We start from the raw sequence: 13,026 nt of genomic DNA on the forward strand, positions 1-13,026 counted from the left end.
GATTATTTCCAACATATATAAATTTATATATTAAAAAAAAAATCGAAGTTAATGGGTCGTGACCCTTTTCTACATGTATAGGCCCGCCTCTCCTTATAAGAGGCCCTTCCAAATTGTCGCAAGTTAATTAACGTGATCCTTGTCCCAAATTTTCACCCTTTATTTGATATTGTTTAGCCACTCTTTAGTTATCCGATTTCCTTATCACTAAACTAAGCAGTTAAAATTAATTTTGTGGAAACTTGTGAGAAAACTTTGGGAGGCCATGTTGAAAAAATAACGATAATAACTACCATCCCTAAGCTCATAGCATGAAAATATATCATAAGATAAAAGGGGGACAGAAAGGGTTCCAAGAAATTAAGAAAATTAATGAAGTGCTCCAAAAAAAAAAAACTTAGGAAGTAGCCACCCACAAAGGCTTCCTCCAATCACAAAAGTTCTTATTGCCCTTCCTTCCTTCTTTGCACCTACGTATCCTTTGACAATTCCCTATTCCAATTTCGACCTCAACATCATAACTGTTTCCATTCATGTCCATGTTCATGCCACTTTCTTCCTCTTCTTCATCTTTTCCTTCCTCCATATCTTCTTCTTCTTCATAATCTTCATCTTCTTCATTGCTAATGTCACTTTCAAATATGCCATTTTCAGCTTTTAATTCTTCGTTCTCGTCATCGGTCGTTTCCAATAAGTCAAGTTTAGATGCAGAGCTTCTATATTCTTTCAAGAAACATAGCTGAAGGCGGCCATTGCTTCTCTCAGCTTGAAGATAAGTATGCACTTTTGGAACTTCAACGGCTTTGATGATTAATCTACCGCCTTCTCTGTGTGTGCTAACTTGTAGGGAATTGGACCCTCTTAATGTTGTCAAAGGAGGTGGAAGTTTTCGGCAGCTAATTTTAGTATTAGAGATCACCTTGTAATTTGTTGTTGAAGATGGTGTATATTCGACTCGAATATTGGTTTTTGTTGTTGATGATTGTGATTGTACTGTGTTTGACACGTCCGAGGAAAATGAGAAAATGCTGCTCTCAGTGATATGATCAGTCCCCGTTTCACATCCCAAATTTTCAGTGCATAATGCAAGGCTCTTTTCACTAAGTCTAGACGAAGAGGGTTGTTTGGATAAAGGGTGAACATAAGAGTTTTCTTTTTCCTTTGAGTCTAATTTGGGATTCAAAGAATTAACGGTGGGGAGATTTTGAAGGGAACTCCAGCCTGCTAAGTCTGCATTTTTGTTAGAGGAGCACTTCTTTGTATCTTGATATTTTTCATAAAGATTTTCCATATTGCTTTCTATGCAAGGTGATCGACCAAATTCTGTTGGAGTTGGGGTTGGCACTTTGAGCTTAAGGGTAGTTGTTTCAATGATATGAGACTCAGAACTTGACTGAAAACCTTGATATACTATGGTTGACATGTCGAATTATTGGATAAGAGTATCTAAAGAAGAAAAAATATTGAAGTTTTGTGGAAAAATGAGGAAAAATCTTGAATATGAATTTGCTAAGGAGTCTTAATTCTTGTTATTTGTATTTGTGAGGGAAAGGAAAGAATGAGAAGATAGAAGAATGAACGAGGTATAAGCGAGGCGTTCGGTCTGAATTTGTAGTGCTAAAAAGTGCGTAGGGCTATGTGCTGTGAGGGTGGGGGGAGCGGGGAGGAAGGGTTGGGGGATTTTTGGACCACTTGAATTGTACAACTATTTATGCCATGCCCATGGAAAAGAAAATTCAATTATTGAATGTATGAGAATATTCCAGTGTACTATTCATTCAATTTTATACTTCACCTCATTCATTTTATAAGAATGTTTAACTGAACATGTAGTAGGAAACAAAAAAGGAAATACTCATGGCAATATAATAAAAACACTTGATCTTAAACATGCATAATTATTTTACGTCTATAAAGCATGTCATCAAAAAAAATTAAAAGTTAAAAGTTATAATTTTTAAATATAAAAGTATGTTATTATTTTTCGGAACGGATTAAATGTGTCATACAAAATGAAATGAAGAGCATACATATTATAAGAAAAGAAATAGAGAATGAGTACTTTTCTGCCGGCAATGTATTTTTTCAATCAACCTAATGTGGAATATAATATGAAAAATGTTCTCGATATGTAGTACTTATAAGGACACATGACTATTAACATTTACTCCTGAACTAAACCAATTTTAATTTGTATTTTTCCTATTTTATCGAATCATCCTAAAGAAAGCCAAGAAATAATCATAAAATAATTAAAAAGATTCTTCCACATATTTTGAACAAGAAAGCCACACTTCAACAACTTTTGGTTTTAATTTATAAATGTAAAAATAAATAAGAAAAGAGACCATATTCCTTCGTGCATGATTCAGACATATTTAGAGTCAAAATCCGTGTTTCATGTCTATGCATCACCAAACATCATAGGCCATGCACTTTGAAATTTCTTGGAAGTACAAAGAAAGAGTGTGGCGGTGTGGATGTAATTTTTCTACTTTTTAACGATGTCTCAAATAAGTTCTAGAAATAGAAAAATTTCGGGTAATAAAATATCCCTTCCGTTTCAATTTATGTGAATTCATTTGATTGGGCACGGAGTTTAAGAAAATAGAGAATACTTTTAAACTTGTGGTGTAAAATGAGTCACATATATTTTGTGTGGCTATAAATCATTGCATAAAGGTAAATTGTTTTCAAATAGGGAAATAGATCATTCTTTTTGGCACGGAGTTAAAAGGAAATAGGTTCACATAAATGAAAAAGGAGGGAGTAATAGTTCCCTCTTTAATAAGCCTTGCACGACGAGAATGCAAATAAATTATTGGGCTAAAATAATCCAAAGATACTTTTATATATTGTGATATTGTCGTGAAAATAGTACGGGCTAGCCAGTTTTCGGACTGGTAATTGAAAAATAGCCAGCATTTGTCAAGTTATTGAAAAATAGCCACCATTTTGCTGCAACACGAAAAATTCCAACACATTATACTGGAGATTGATGCACCCGTGTCTGAACTTCCAGCATATTATGCTGGAACTCCAGCACACGAAAGTTCCAGCATAATATACTAGAGATTGGAGCACCTGTGTATGAACTTCCAGCATATTATGCTGGACCAATATATTATACTGGAACTTTAGTATATTATGCTGGAAGTCCAGTTTATTATACCGGAACTCCAGTATATTATGTTGGAATATTTTTCGGATTTTGAACAGTGTTTTCGTTCATATTTATCTTTACATAAAAAGTGGCTAAATTTTGACTACTTTTGAAACTGTGGTAATTTTTCAATTACCACTTGTAAATTTGGCTATTTTTTAATTTTCACCCGATATTGTCCGCATTCGCCCAAGCGCAAACGATTTTTCCCAAAAAGACTCACACCATTAAAAGTAGAGAAATTATAGTTATGTCACACCATAAGAAATTTAGTACAAAATTATCCAATTCATAAAATATTACCAATATTAGCTAAATTCTACAATTATTAGTCAATTACCTATTTGTAGCAACAACAAAAAAAGTTAATTTTTTGCTTGCTTTTGAGTGAGTGTTGTAGGAATAGATTGAGTACATCTTAAGAAGTTTGAATATCAATTTAGGGATGATTTGGTGGAGTTTTGATGTAGTGTGTATTGAAAATTCGAAGTAGAAGATGAACTTGAAAAAGATGATATGTGTATTACCACTACAGGAAAAACAGCTTCACCTGGTCGCGACCCGTCGTTGTAGGCTTCGCCGCTAAAGGTCTATAGCGACGGTCCTATGTACTGGTCCTTAAAGGGTTTCAGCGACCAACATTAATCCCTTCGCTAAACTATTTTTAAGGACCAGATTTCTGGTCTCCGATAAAAGAAAAATAATACCTTAATCATTCAGTATCTGGTCCTTAATTGATTTAGCTACCGGATTTTTATGGTCCCTATTCAGCATTCTAGAAAGAACTTGTGAACCAAGAATGAACAATGATGGGGAAAGAGAGTTCCCTTATTTCAAGGCTTGGGTAGATGTGAAGAAACCTTTTCGAGTGCCATTAATAATGACGGAATACCATACATTTGATATCAAGTTCCAAACAATATCAATCCAGATTTCAGAAAAACCAAACTTTCTCATTACCGCTGAAATGAAGGTCCAAGACATTGTGTCATAAGCTTTCTCCATGTCTATCTTTAAAACAATGTTTCCCCCTATTGTATTTATTAATACCTTAAATAATCTCTTGAGCCAAGAAGACATTTTCAGTAATAAGCCTGCCTTTCACAAAGCCACTTTGATTGCCAAATATAAGTTTGGGCAGAAGAGTGTTGAGTCTTTAGCCAAATTTTGCTAGAGAAGTTGCTTAAGCTAATGGGTCTCATTACAGAGAAAGTCTGTGGGGATTCAATTTTAGGGATAAGGGCCAGGCAAGTGTGAGAGAAATATTTGGAGAGTTTTTTCCCATTGAAGAAATCTTGGACAGACTCCACGACATCTTCTTTGATAATATTCCAACAGTTTTGATAGAAAGAACCATTAAAGCCATCCAGGCCACCAACACTATTTGAACTCATGTTGAAGATCGCATCCTTGATTTCCTCTTCTTCAGGTATAGCAGTGAGCATTTAATTTTTATGTTCAGTGATGGAGTTAGTAAGACATTCTAGAATGTCCAAATTTATCTCATGGTGAGGTAAATTGAACAACTTTTGATAATGATTGATAGCAGCCTTAGTGATCTTCTCCTCTGATGTAAACCAATTGCCTTGTCGTTCTTAATTCTGTGAATCTGCAATTTCCTTCTTCTTTCCCTAATAACACTATGAAAGTATTTAGTGTTACAATCTCCCTCCTCAAACCATTTTATTTGAGACTTTTGATTCAGTAGGGATTCTTGCATAGATAGCCATCTAACATATTCAACATGGCATTTGTTGTTGTCCTCTCTGCTCTGATCTGTATTCTGCATTATGTCTACTTCTTCCACAATTTGAGCTTCAAGTTTCCATTTAGCAACCTTATCATATACATTACCAATATCTTCTCTGGACCATATAGTCAATTTTCTGCTAAGACTCTTTAATTTCTGTTGTAATCTCCACATAGGATTACCATGTATTTGAGTATCCCAAACTTCCTTCACAATATGATGAAAACTAGGTTGTCGAGTCCAGAAATCTAAAGTAGCTAATACTGTGAACATTGTTATTGTTATTCTTCATCAACAATGGCCTATGATCAGATCCAGTTCTAGTCAAATGCCTGACAGTGTTGGTTTGTAAAGTTTGATCCATAGATCATTGATGAAAATTCTATCTATCTCTTCCACACCCTTTTACTTGGTCTCCAATTGTTGCACCATGTGTATTTCGGGCCTAGAAATCCCAGATCAATCAATTCACAATTCTCCATACAACTGATGAAATCAAAGATTTTGTATAATCTGTGAGGCGTACCACCTAATTTTTCATCTGGATCTATGATGATATTAAAATCCCCTTCAACACACCATGGACCATTAACCAAATGATATACATTTTCCAGACTACTCCATAGGTCTTTCCTCTCTTAGTTGTACATTTTGCATAAACCACAGAGAAGCACAGTTCGTTATCAATCATATCATGTTTGATTTGCAAAGTAATCTGTTGTTCTTCATTAGCAATGACCTTAGCTTGACAATTTTGTTTCCAAAAATACCAAATCTGTCCATTGATGTTCTCTTGACAGTGATGAAATCGCAGGAATCTCATGTAACCTTGAATCTTGCCTTTATTAGAGAAAGGTTCTATAATAGCTGCGAAATCTATTTTGTTGATAATACAAAGATTTTTGAGCCTGTGAATGGCTTTTTGTGATCTCACTCCTTTTATATTCCATATGATTGTATTAATCATGGAATAATATAGAAAAAGATCAATTTTGACTCCTTCCCCTTAAGGAAGGATTATTTTTGTTCTTGTCATTTTTTTTTCTATTTTCCTAGTTCTGCTTCTGCCTCTTTCTGTAGAAAATATTCCTTCTTTGTTGACTATCTCTCTCATGTGAGTGTGAGCTGGATCATCTGGTTGCATGTTGAATGTATGGTCACAACTTATTGACTAAACTGTAACATATTGATCATTGTTCCCATTATCCATGTCGGCAGATGATCATATTTTCTTTTTCTCTAATATGCCAGCCTCCAAATGAACCACAAGATTAATACCAGGGTGATTTTTAACTTCTGATGGCAGGCTACTAGAATCAGAAATAGTATCTCGTGCCTATTGGTTTTCATTATCAGCTTGTTTCCCCTTGTTAACACTCTTCGTGTCCTGGATTGCCTTATTTGTACTTGCCCCAATAGTGTTTTTGGTTGATGTCTCGACCTATTTTAATTCTTCTCTTGCACCTTCATTGTTGCGGCCAAACGCACACTCATGCAAGTATACGTGGTCGTCAAGTAATAGAGTAATGAGTAGAGTATCGTTCCCACGAATACTTATGATTAACTTTCGACTGATTCAAACTCAAATGACTTATCGATTCAAAAGATTTCTCACAAAATAGATAATTTACTAATTTACTACCTAAAAATTATAAAGTAATGGAATAACTAGAAATCAACCAAAACAATGAACCAATTTCGGATAACAATCAGTAGAGGAGGATATTCCATGGTTACGTGTTAGCTAACAATCGTGTTACGTTCTTGGCTTAAAATGAGTAATTGATTTATCTAGGTTGTTGATTGACAGGGTTGATATTACTCATAAGAATCTGTCGAGTTCTTACTCGCCTATTCAAGCTAACTTAATGCCTATATGTTTATGAAATTAAGATTAACAAGAATGCATTTATACTTCCTGTAATTCAACCGAGCAAGACAATTAGGTATATTTCTATCCTAATTGCGAATCCGTTCCCCGATGCCTGGGTTCAAGAACTTGCTCTATTTAATTCTATATGCAATCTAGAATTCCCACTTTTGAGTTCAACTTAAGATTCGTAGATAGTAATTCACTGTTAGCTACTCAGCAAATTAATTAAAAATAGAATTAAATAAATAACCCAATATGATAAAATCAACTTTGTCAAATTAAACTTCAAACATCAACATTCATCTATCACTCATGACCTTAGAATAATAGGGTTTTTAGTCGCTCATGTTCATGCAATCGTCAAACAATTCACAAGAGTGCATAAAATTCAATAAAAGAAGGAAAAAATAAGAACTCAAGACGAATTTCGTAGTTTCCAAGCTTTGTCGTGGCTTTTCCCCCCTTCCCCAATATGTTAGATGACCTAAAAGAGGCGTTTTTGGCTTATATATTGTGTACAAAAGTTGTGGGCCAAATTTCTCCTATTCCTAATCCAAATCAGCTTCAGGGATTGATGCTTCGCATCCACCTCGTCCTCCACTTCTCAGCTTTGCATGCGAAGCATCCACCCTTTGTTCCTCCATCTCAGCTTTGCCCAGGTGCGGATGCTAAGGCAAATGGTATGGGCCGATTTCACTGCTAAGGGTGCACAAAATCTGATTTTTTTCTAGATTGGATGTGACGCATCCAACCCCTCTTCCTCTAGCTAGAGCACCTTTTCTTCATATTTTTGCACTCCAAACACCCTAAATTATCACACACAACTCAATTAGTCATAAAACCAATAATTAAACCATGTTGGGCCTTTTAAAGATCAAATAGCATCAAAAAGCGGTTAAAACATGGGTAAAGTAATATCAACACATATCGAAATATGCCCAACATCATCACCCCACACTTAAACCTTTGTTCGTCCTCGAGCAAAATAGAATCAACCCACAACCGATCGAACAAAATTAAGGTTATCGCTATCAAGCCACACATTTTAATTAAGCTTAAGCACCCATGACTTTGGTTGATACCAACAATTAGCCCCTTGTATATGCATTTTCGAACTTTCTTCTCCATGTTGATAACATGCCAAGCACATTATTGAATAGTTCAAACTAGTCAAATAGCATATTCGGGACATCTCAACCTCAGAAACTGACTCCTTAGCATAATTACTTTTAGGCCAACTTACTCACTCTGATTGAAAAGTTTAATAAAGTCGCCTATCCATCATGAAACATGTGCCCTCACCATAAAATAGAGTAAGATAGTCCACAAACTCAAATAAAATTTAAATCGTAATTTAAGGACTTCACACAATAGAAGAATTCTCTCACTCTCTCAAAGAAGTTCACATGCGCACAAAAGGTACCATATGCTTGCCCTTAATGTAAGTCTCTACTAATGTAAACTTGCTCGATCTAAAATCAATTAGGACTTTTCATGGTTATAATGTGGGCTAAGGGACGGGTATGATATATTTAGGAATAGTGATTCACCCTCCCAAGCACTATAACACATCACATGATAACTTAAGCGCAAATTCTTTAACACTACTTAATTTCATAAATAATATCACCCCAAAAATTCCCTTGTTTGGTTGGTGAGTGAAAATATTTTTTCGAAAAATATTTTCTAGTGTTTGGTTAGAGAGTAAAAAATATTTTTTAGAAAAATAATTTTTTATGCTACTCTCCTCACCCTACCCTCCTTTCCCCCAAGTCCCTATATTTCTTATGCTCTCCCTTCACCCCTCCCTCCCCCTGCCAAATACCCAACATTGTTATGATCCTATTTTCTTCAACATTTTAATTATTCTTCTAAAAATTCACACAAACTCAAAGCAACTAATGTGTTGCTTTACTTTTTTATGTAAAAACAACGTTAAAATTTGTGTTCCGTAACAACAAAAAAAAATACTCTTTTTTTTGGTTGAAAAAGAAAGTACTATTTCAACAACATAAAAATAAAGTACTCATTTTGTTGAAATGAAAGAAAATAATTTTTCTACATCTTGAAAATAAAATACTCATTTTGTTGAAATGAAAAAAAAATTCTACATCATGAAAAGAAAATACTCTTTTTGTTGAAATAAAATAAAATACTTTTTACTACATCATTTTGTTGAAATAAAAGAAAATAATTTTTACTATGTCATTTTGTTGAAATGAAAGAAAATATTTTTTCTACATCATGAAAAGAAAGGTACTTATTTTGTTAAAATGAAGGAATAAAAAACTTTTTTTCTACCGTGAAAAGAAAATACTTATTTGTTGAAATGAAAAAAAATTACTCTATCTATAACATGAAAAGAAAGTACTATTAATAATATTTTTATTTAGGGTGGGGCGGGGTGGTGCGAGAGTGGGTGGGTGGAGTTGGGGTGAAAAAAATTACTCTATCTATAACGTGAAAAGAAAGTACTATTAATAATATTTTTATTTAGGTTGGAGTGAGGGTGGGTGGGTGGGTGGGTGGAGTTGGGGTGGGTTAGGGTGTAGGGGTGCGTTAGTGGGGGTTGGTGGGGATGAGGAATGAGAGAAAGGTTGGAAAAGAGTTTTGGAAAATGTTTTCCCTTCTTTTGATAGAAAAAATATTTTCCTCCAATAGGGAAAAATGAGTTCATGAAGAAAATATTTCCAAAATATTTAATCCAACCAAATGTGGGAAAATTGAAAAATATTTTCCGAAAAATATTTCCCTTCATACCATACACACCCTTAGTCACTTTTCATGTAAAAGATACATTTGAGCGAAAATAATGTTCAAAATTCAGAAATATTCCAGCATAATATGCTGGAGTTTGACTTTTTTACATGTGAACTTCTAGCATAACATGCTGGATTTTCATAATGTGTTGGAATTCCAATATAATATGCTGGAAGTCCATACACTGGTGCTCCAATCTCCAGTATATTATGTTGAAACTTTCCGTATGCTGGAGTTCCAACATAATATGTTGGAAGTCCATACACTGGTGCTCCAATCTCCAGTATATTATGCTGAAAGTTTTCGTGTGCTGGTGTTCCAACATAATATGCTGGAAGTTCATACACATATGCTCCAATCTCCAGTATATTATGTTGGAACTTTTTGTGTTGTAGCAAAATAGGGGATATTTTTTAATGACTTAGCAAACGCTGACTATTTTTAAATTACCACATCCGAAAACTGGCTAGCCCGTGCTATTCTGACGAATATAAAAGGGATATTTTCACGTCAGTGGTCAAATCATGCTGTTGATTTCTTGTTGGGGTAACGACCGAAACGCATATGATAACTTTCATATTAATTAAATAAATCTTAAATACAGTTGTTTACTTTTATAGTATTTATATTCAAATTATAAACCTCAGTGATAAAAAATTATAAAATACCCAATAAAACGAGCAGATAATTGATGGTGTTTACCCTCAAAATCGAATAACAATTAAACTTGTAATTGATTTTAAGGATGCGCAGATTAATTTGATACAAAGCAATAAACTAAGCCAAATTGAACAGACAAAGATAAAATGGATTCAAACCACATAAGAAGGATAGTTTCAGCCTTAATGAAGTATTCGCCTTCGATCCGGGCTCACTATGGCCAGCACTGATGAACAAGAGAAAGAGCTAATAATAGAGAAAATAATAATATATTGCTTTGGAATACGTGTTACAATCTGTTTAATAAATTATCACACCCCCTTTATATAGTAGGGGAATCCTACTCTAGGGATAACTCTATAAAAGGTAAAAAAATCCTCTAATTAACTGATTGTCGGTTCTTCATTTATACATGTCGGGATCCCCGCCGTGATATCTGGATGGTCACGGATATTACCGCCTTCAGTTGGTCGTGCTCGATTGCCTGACAATGTTCTCTGAAGTTGTTCAAGGCTAAGACCGATTCCGAACCGTGGCCCTGATATTCTCAAGGGCGAGCGCCATGGCCCCGGATTCTGACTTGATGAGATTCTTGCCTCGATTTTGGTCATGTGTCATCATGTCTCGAGCTTGGCTTATTTTGTCGGAGACCAGGGTGCACCATGAGCCCGGTTTTACCCGTATACAGATAGTCCCCTCGTTTCTTGGAGAGTAAATGACGAGAAACGACATGAGCTCCCGATTTTTACTTCGACACATCGCGACAGAAATGACAAAACATCCAAAACATCTCGTCAGTCATGTCATAATGTCATTAAATGCATGTCAGTCGTCGGTCGGTCGTCCCTGGTCGTAAAACACCACTGAACTCCTATAAATACTCCCTCTTCTATCTATTTTTCACTTTACACCAAATCTTTTACCTTCGTACCTTTAGGAATTCAATATTTTCTAGCAATTTTACCCTCGTTACTCAAGGTTCTTCAGTACTTTGCAAAAACTTTTACCCATCTCCTACTCAAGCCAACAAGTCTGATATTTCAACTTTCATTCTTTCTCTATCTTTTCCGAGCTTTTTCTTCTATAACAATGGAAAAAACCTCGAAATCTATTCCTCAGAAGGATGCTCCTTCTTCCTCGCGACCGACCACTGAGGTCGAGGAGACCGTCCCCTATACGGTTGTTGATGAACCGTCGGAAGGGCCCCCTTGAAGATGTTTATTCCCGGTGGTTGTTCGGTTACCGACGACTTTAAGGTTGAGAAGCCTTCTTCTGTACAAGGTCGGTGTGAGGAAGTTTCGAGATACATCTGCTCAATTACCGAAATGGTCCTCCCCATGGTCCGAAAAGACTGCAACTGGGCCGACAAAGATATAGTGGTCCCCGACCCCGAAGAGGCCATTACCACCCATGTCGAGGGATATCTAAGTGCTTACACCTATCCATTTACATTGGGTCCGGTGGACCTGGTCATTTTAGACTTTTACAAGAGGTACGACGTGTGTCTAGGCTAGATTCATCCATCACTGTGGAGGATCGTGATCCTCCTCCGATTTTTTGTGAACAAAATTGATGGGTGCTCGTTCACCATCGATCATCTACTTCGCCTATACAGTCCCTGAATCATCCAGGGGAATTAATAAAGCTAGTACGCCGAGCCAGCAAAGCCTCGTTCTCGAGCATCGACTAGGACCGAGATCGGGGTTGGCAAGGACATTTTGTTCGAGTGAGCATCATCGACCTGGTACCTGCCGAGTGGAGGCCATTCACCGAAAGGTGGAACGCATCACGTAAGTATTCCCTTTAAGCGTCGATTTTATGACTTATCTTCCATTTTCTTATCAATGTTTGTTATGTTATAGCCCTTGCTCGGTTTCCGAATGCTATCCCTCGACTCAAGGAGTGGTCAAGGGCATTGTGTCACAGATGCCCTACTTTGAGAGCCCATGGCACAAACTTTCAAAAGGACATTGGGAGGCCCGTTCCCATGGTAAGGTTCTTTTCCTGAACAAGTCGTAGTGAGTGTTTTCTTCTAACATCGCATCCTTCTCTCTTTTACTTTCCTTTGTAGGTTTTCCTACGAATGTCGAGCTTAGGCCTTCGGTTGGGGATGAGGACTTACCTGTTGAGTCTCCTGCTCCGGGGCAAGATGGAGAGAGGAAGAAAAGGAGGGCTCTGAGTTCCCTGAGCTCGGAGAAAAAGAAAATAAGGAGAAGGCTGGTGCGCAAGCCAAAGGAAATCACCAGCTCCCGAGTACCAACTTCGAACTTGCTCTATCAGCTTAGGGACGAGCTCGAGGAGGAAAAGCCTTTCATTTTTGTGGCCCGTGAGTCATCGCCCCTCGAAGAGCAGGGGACCATCAAAACAGAGACCCGTGAGGCCGATCTGCCTCAGGCCAGCGAGGTCGATGAGGAGGCCGGGGTTGAGGCTTCCCAGGATGCGGGCAGTGCCCCGAAGGAGGTACTTGGTATGATAGACATCACCGAGTCACCCTCGTTTATCGAGTCGATGTACAACGAGGCCCAAACTGTGAAAGAACGACCCAACAAGAGGGCCCACGGAATGGACGATCCCCTCTGCTGTTATTTTGATTGTGTGGATTCCACCACCATAGAGGACGTCACCGGGTTAGGTGACTTAGAGGTACCAAGAAAAAGTACGTCCTCAGGGGTAGGTGGTCCTAACTCGAGCTCGAGACTGGTCAATCGGTTCCCTTCCCCGAGTGCGGATCCTGGTCGAAAGCGGTCAATTATCATCATCATTTCGGAGGATGCCCAGGCTTTTTCCGCCCCCGTAGGGATAGCCAGTTAACTCTGGTGA

The 13,026-nt window shown here is 36.9% G+C and overlaps 1 protein-coding gene across 1 annotated transcript; it reads right to left on the bottom strand.

The window, feature by feature from the left end:
* Positions 1 to 277: 277 nt before the first annotated feature.
* On the bottom strand, positions 278 to 1,621 carry LOC107825645 (uncharacterized). Its single transcript, XM_016652522.2, has one exon. The coding sequence runs from the start codon at positions 1,421 to 1,423 to the stop codon at positions 398 to 400; it is 1,026 nt and encodes a 341-aa protein (XP_016508008.2). The 5' UTR covers positions 1,424 to 1,621; the 3' UTR covers positions 278 to 397.
* Between the last annotated feature and the right edge of the window lie 11,405 nt (positions 1,622 to 13,026).

This window comes from Nicotiana tabacum, chromosome 22 (genome assembly GCF_000715075.1).
Source record: "Nicotiana tabacum cultivar K326 chromosome 22, ASM71507v2, whole genome shotgun sequence".
In the NCBI taxonomy this organism is placed as follows: Eukaryota; Viridiplantae; Streptophyta; class Magnoliopsida; order Solanales; family Solanaceae; genus Nicotiana; species Nicotiana tabacum.

Bases quoted from the DNA above. Each gene is read 5' to 3' on its own strand.
- LOC107825645 (XM_016652522.2), bottom strand. From the start codon at position 1,423: ATGTCAACCATAGTATATCAAGGTTTTCAGTCAAGTTCTGAGTCTCAT.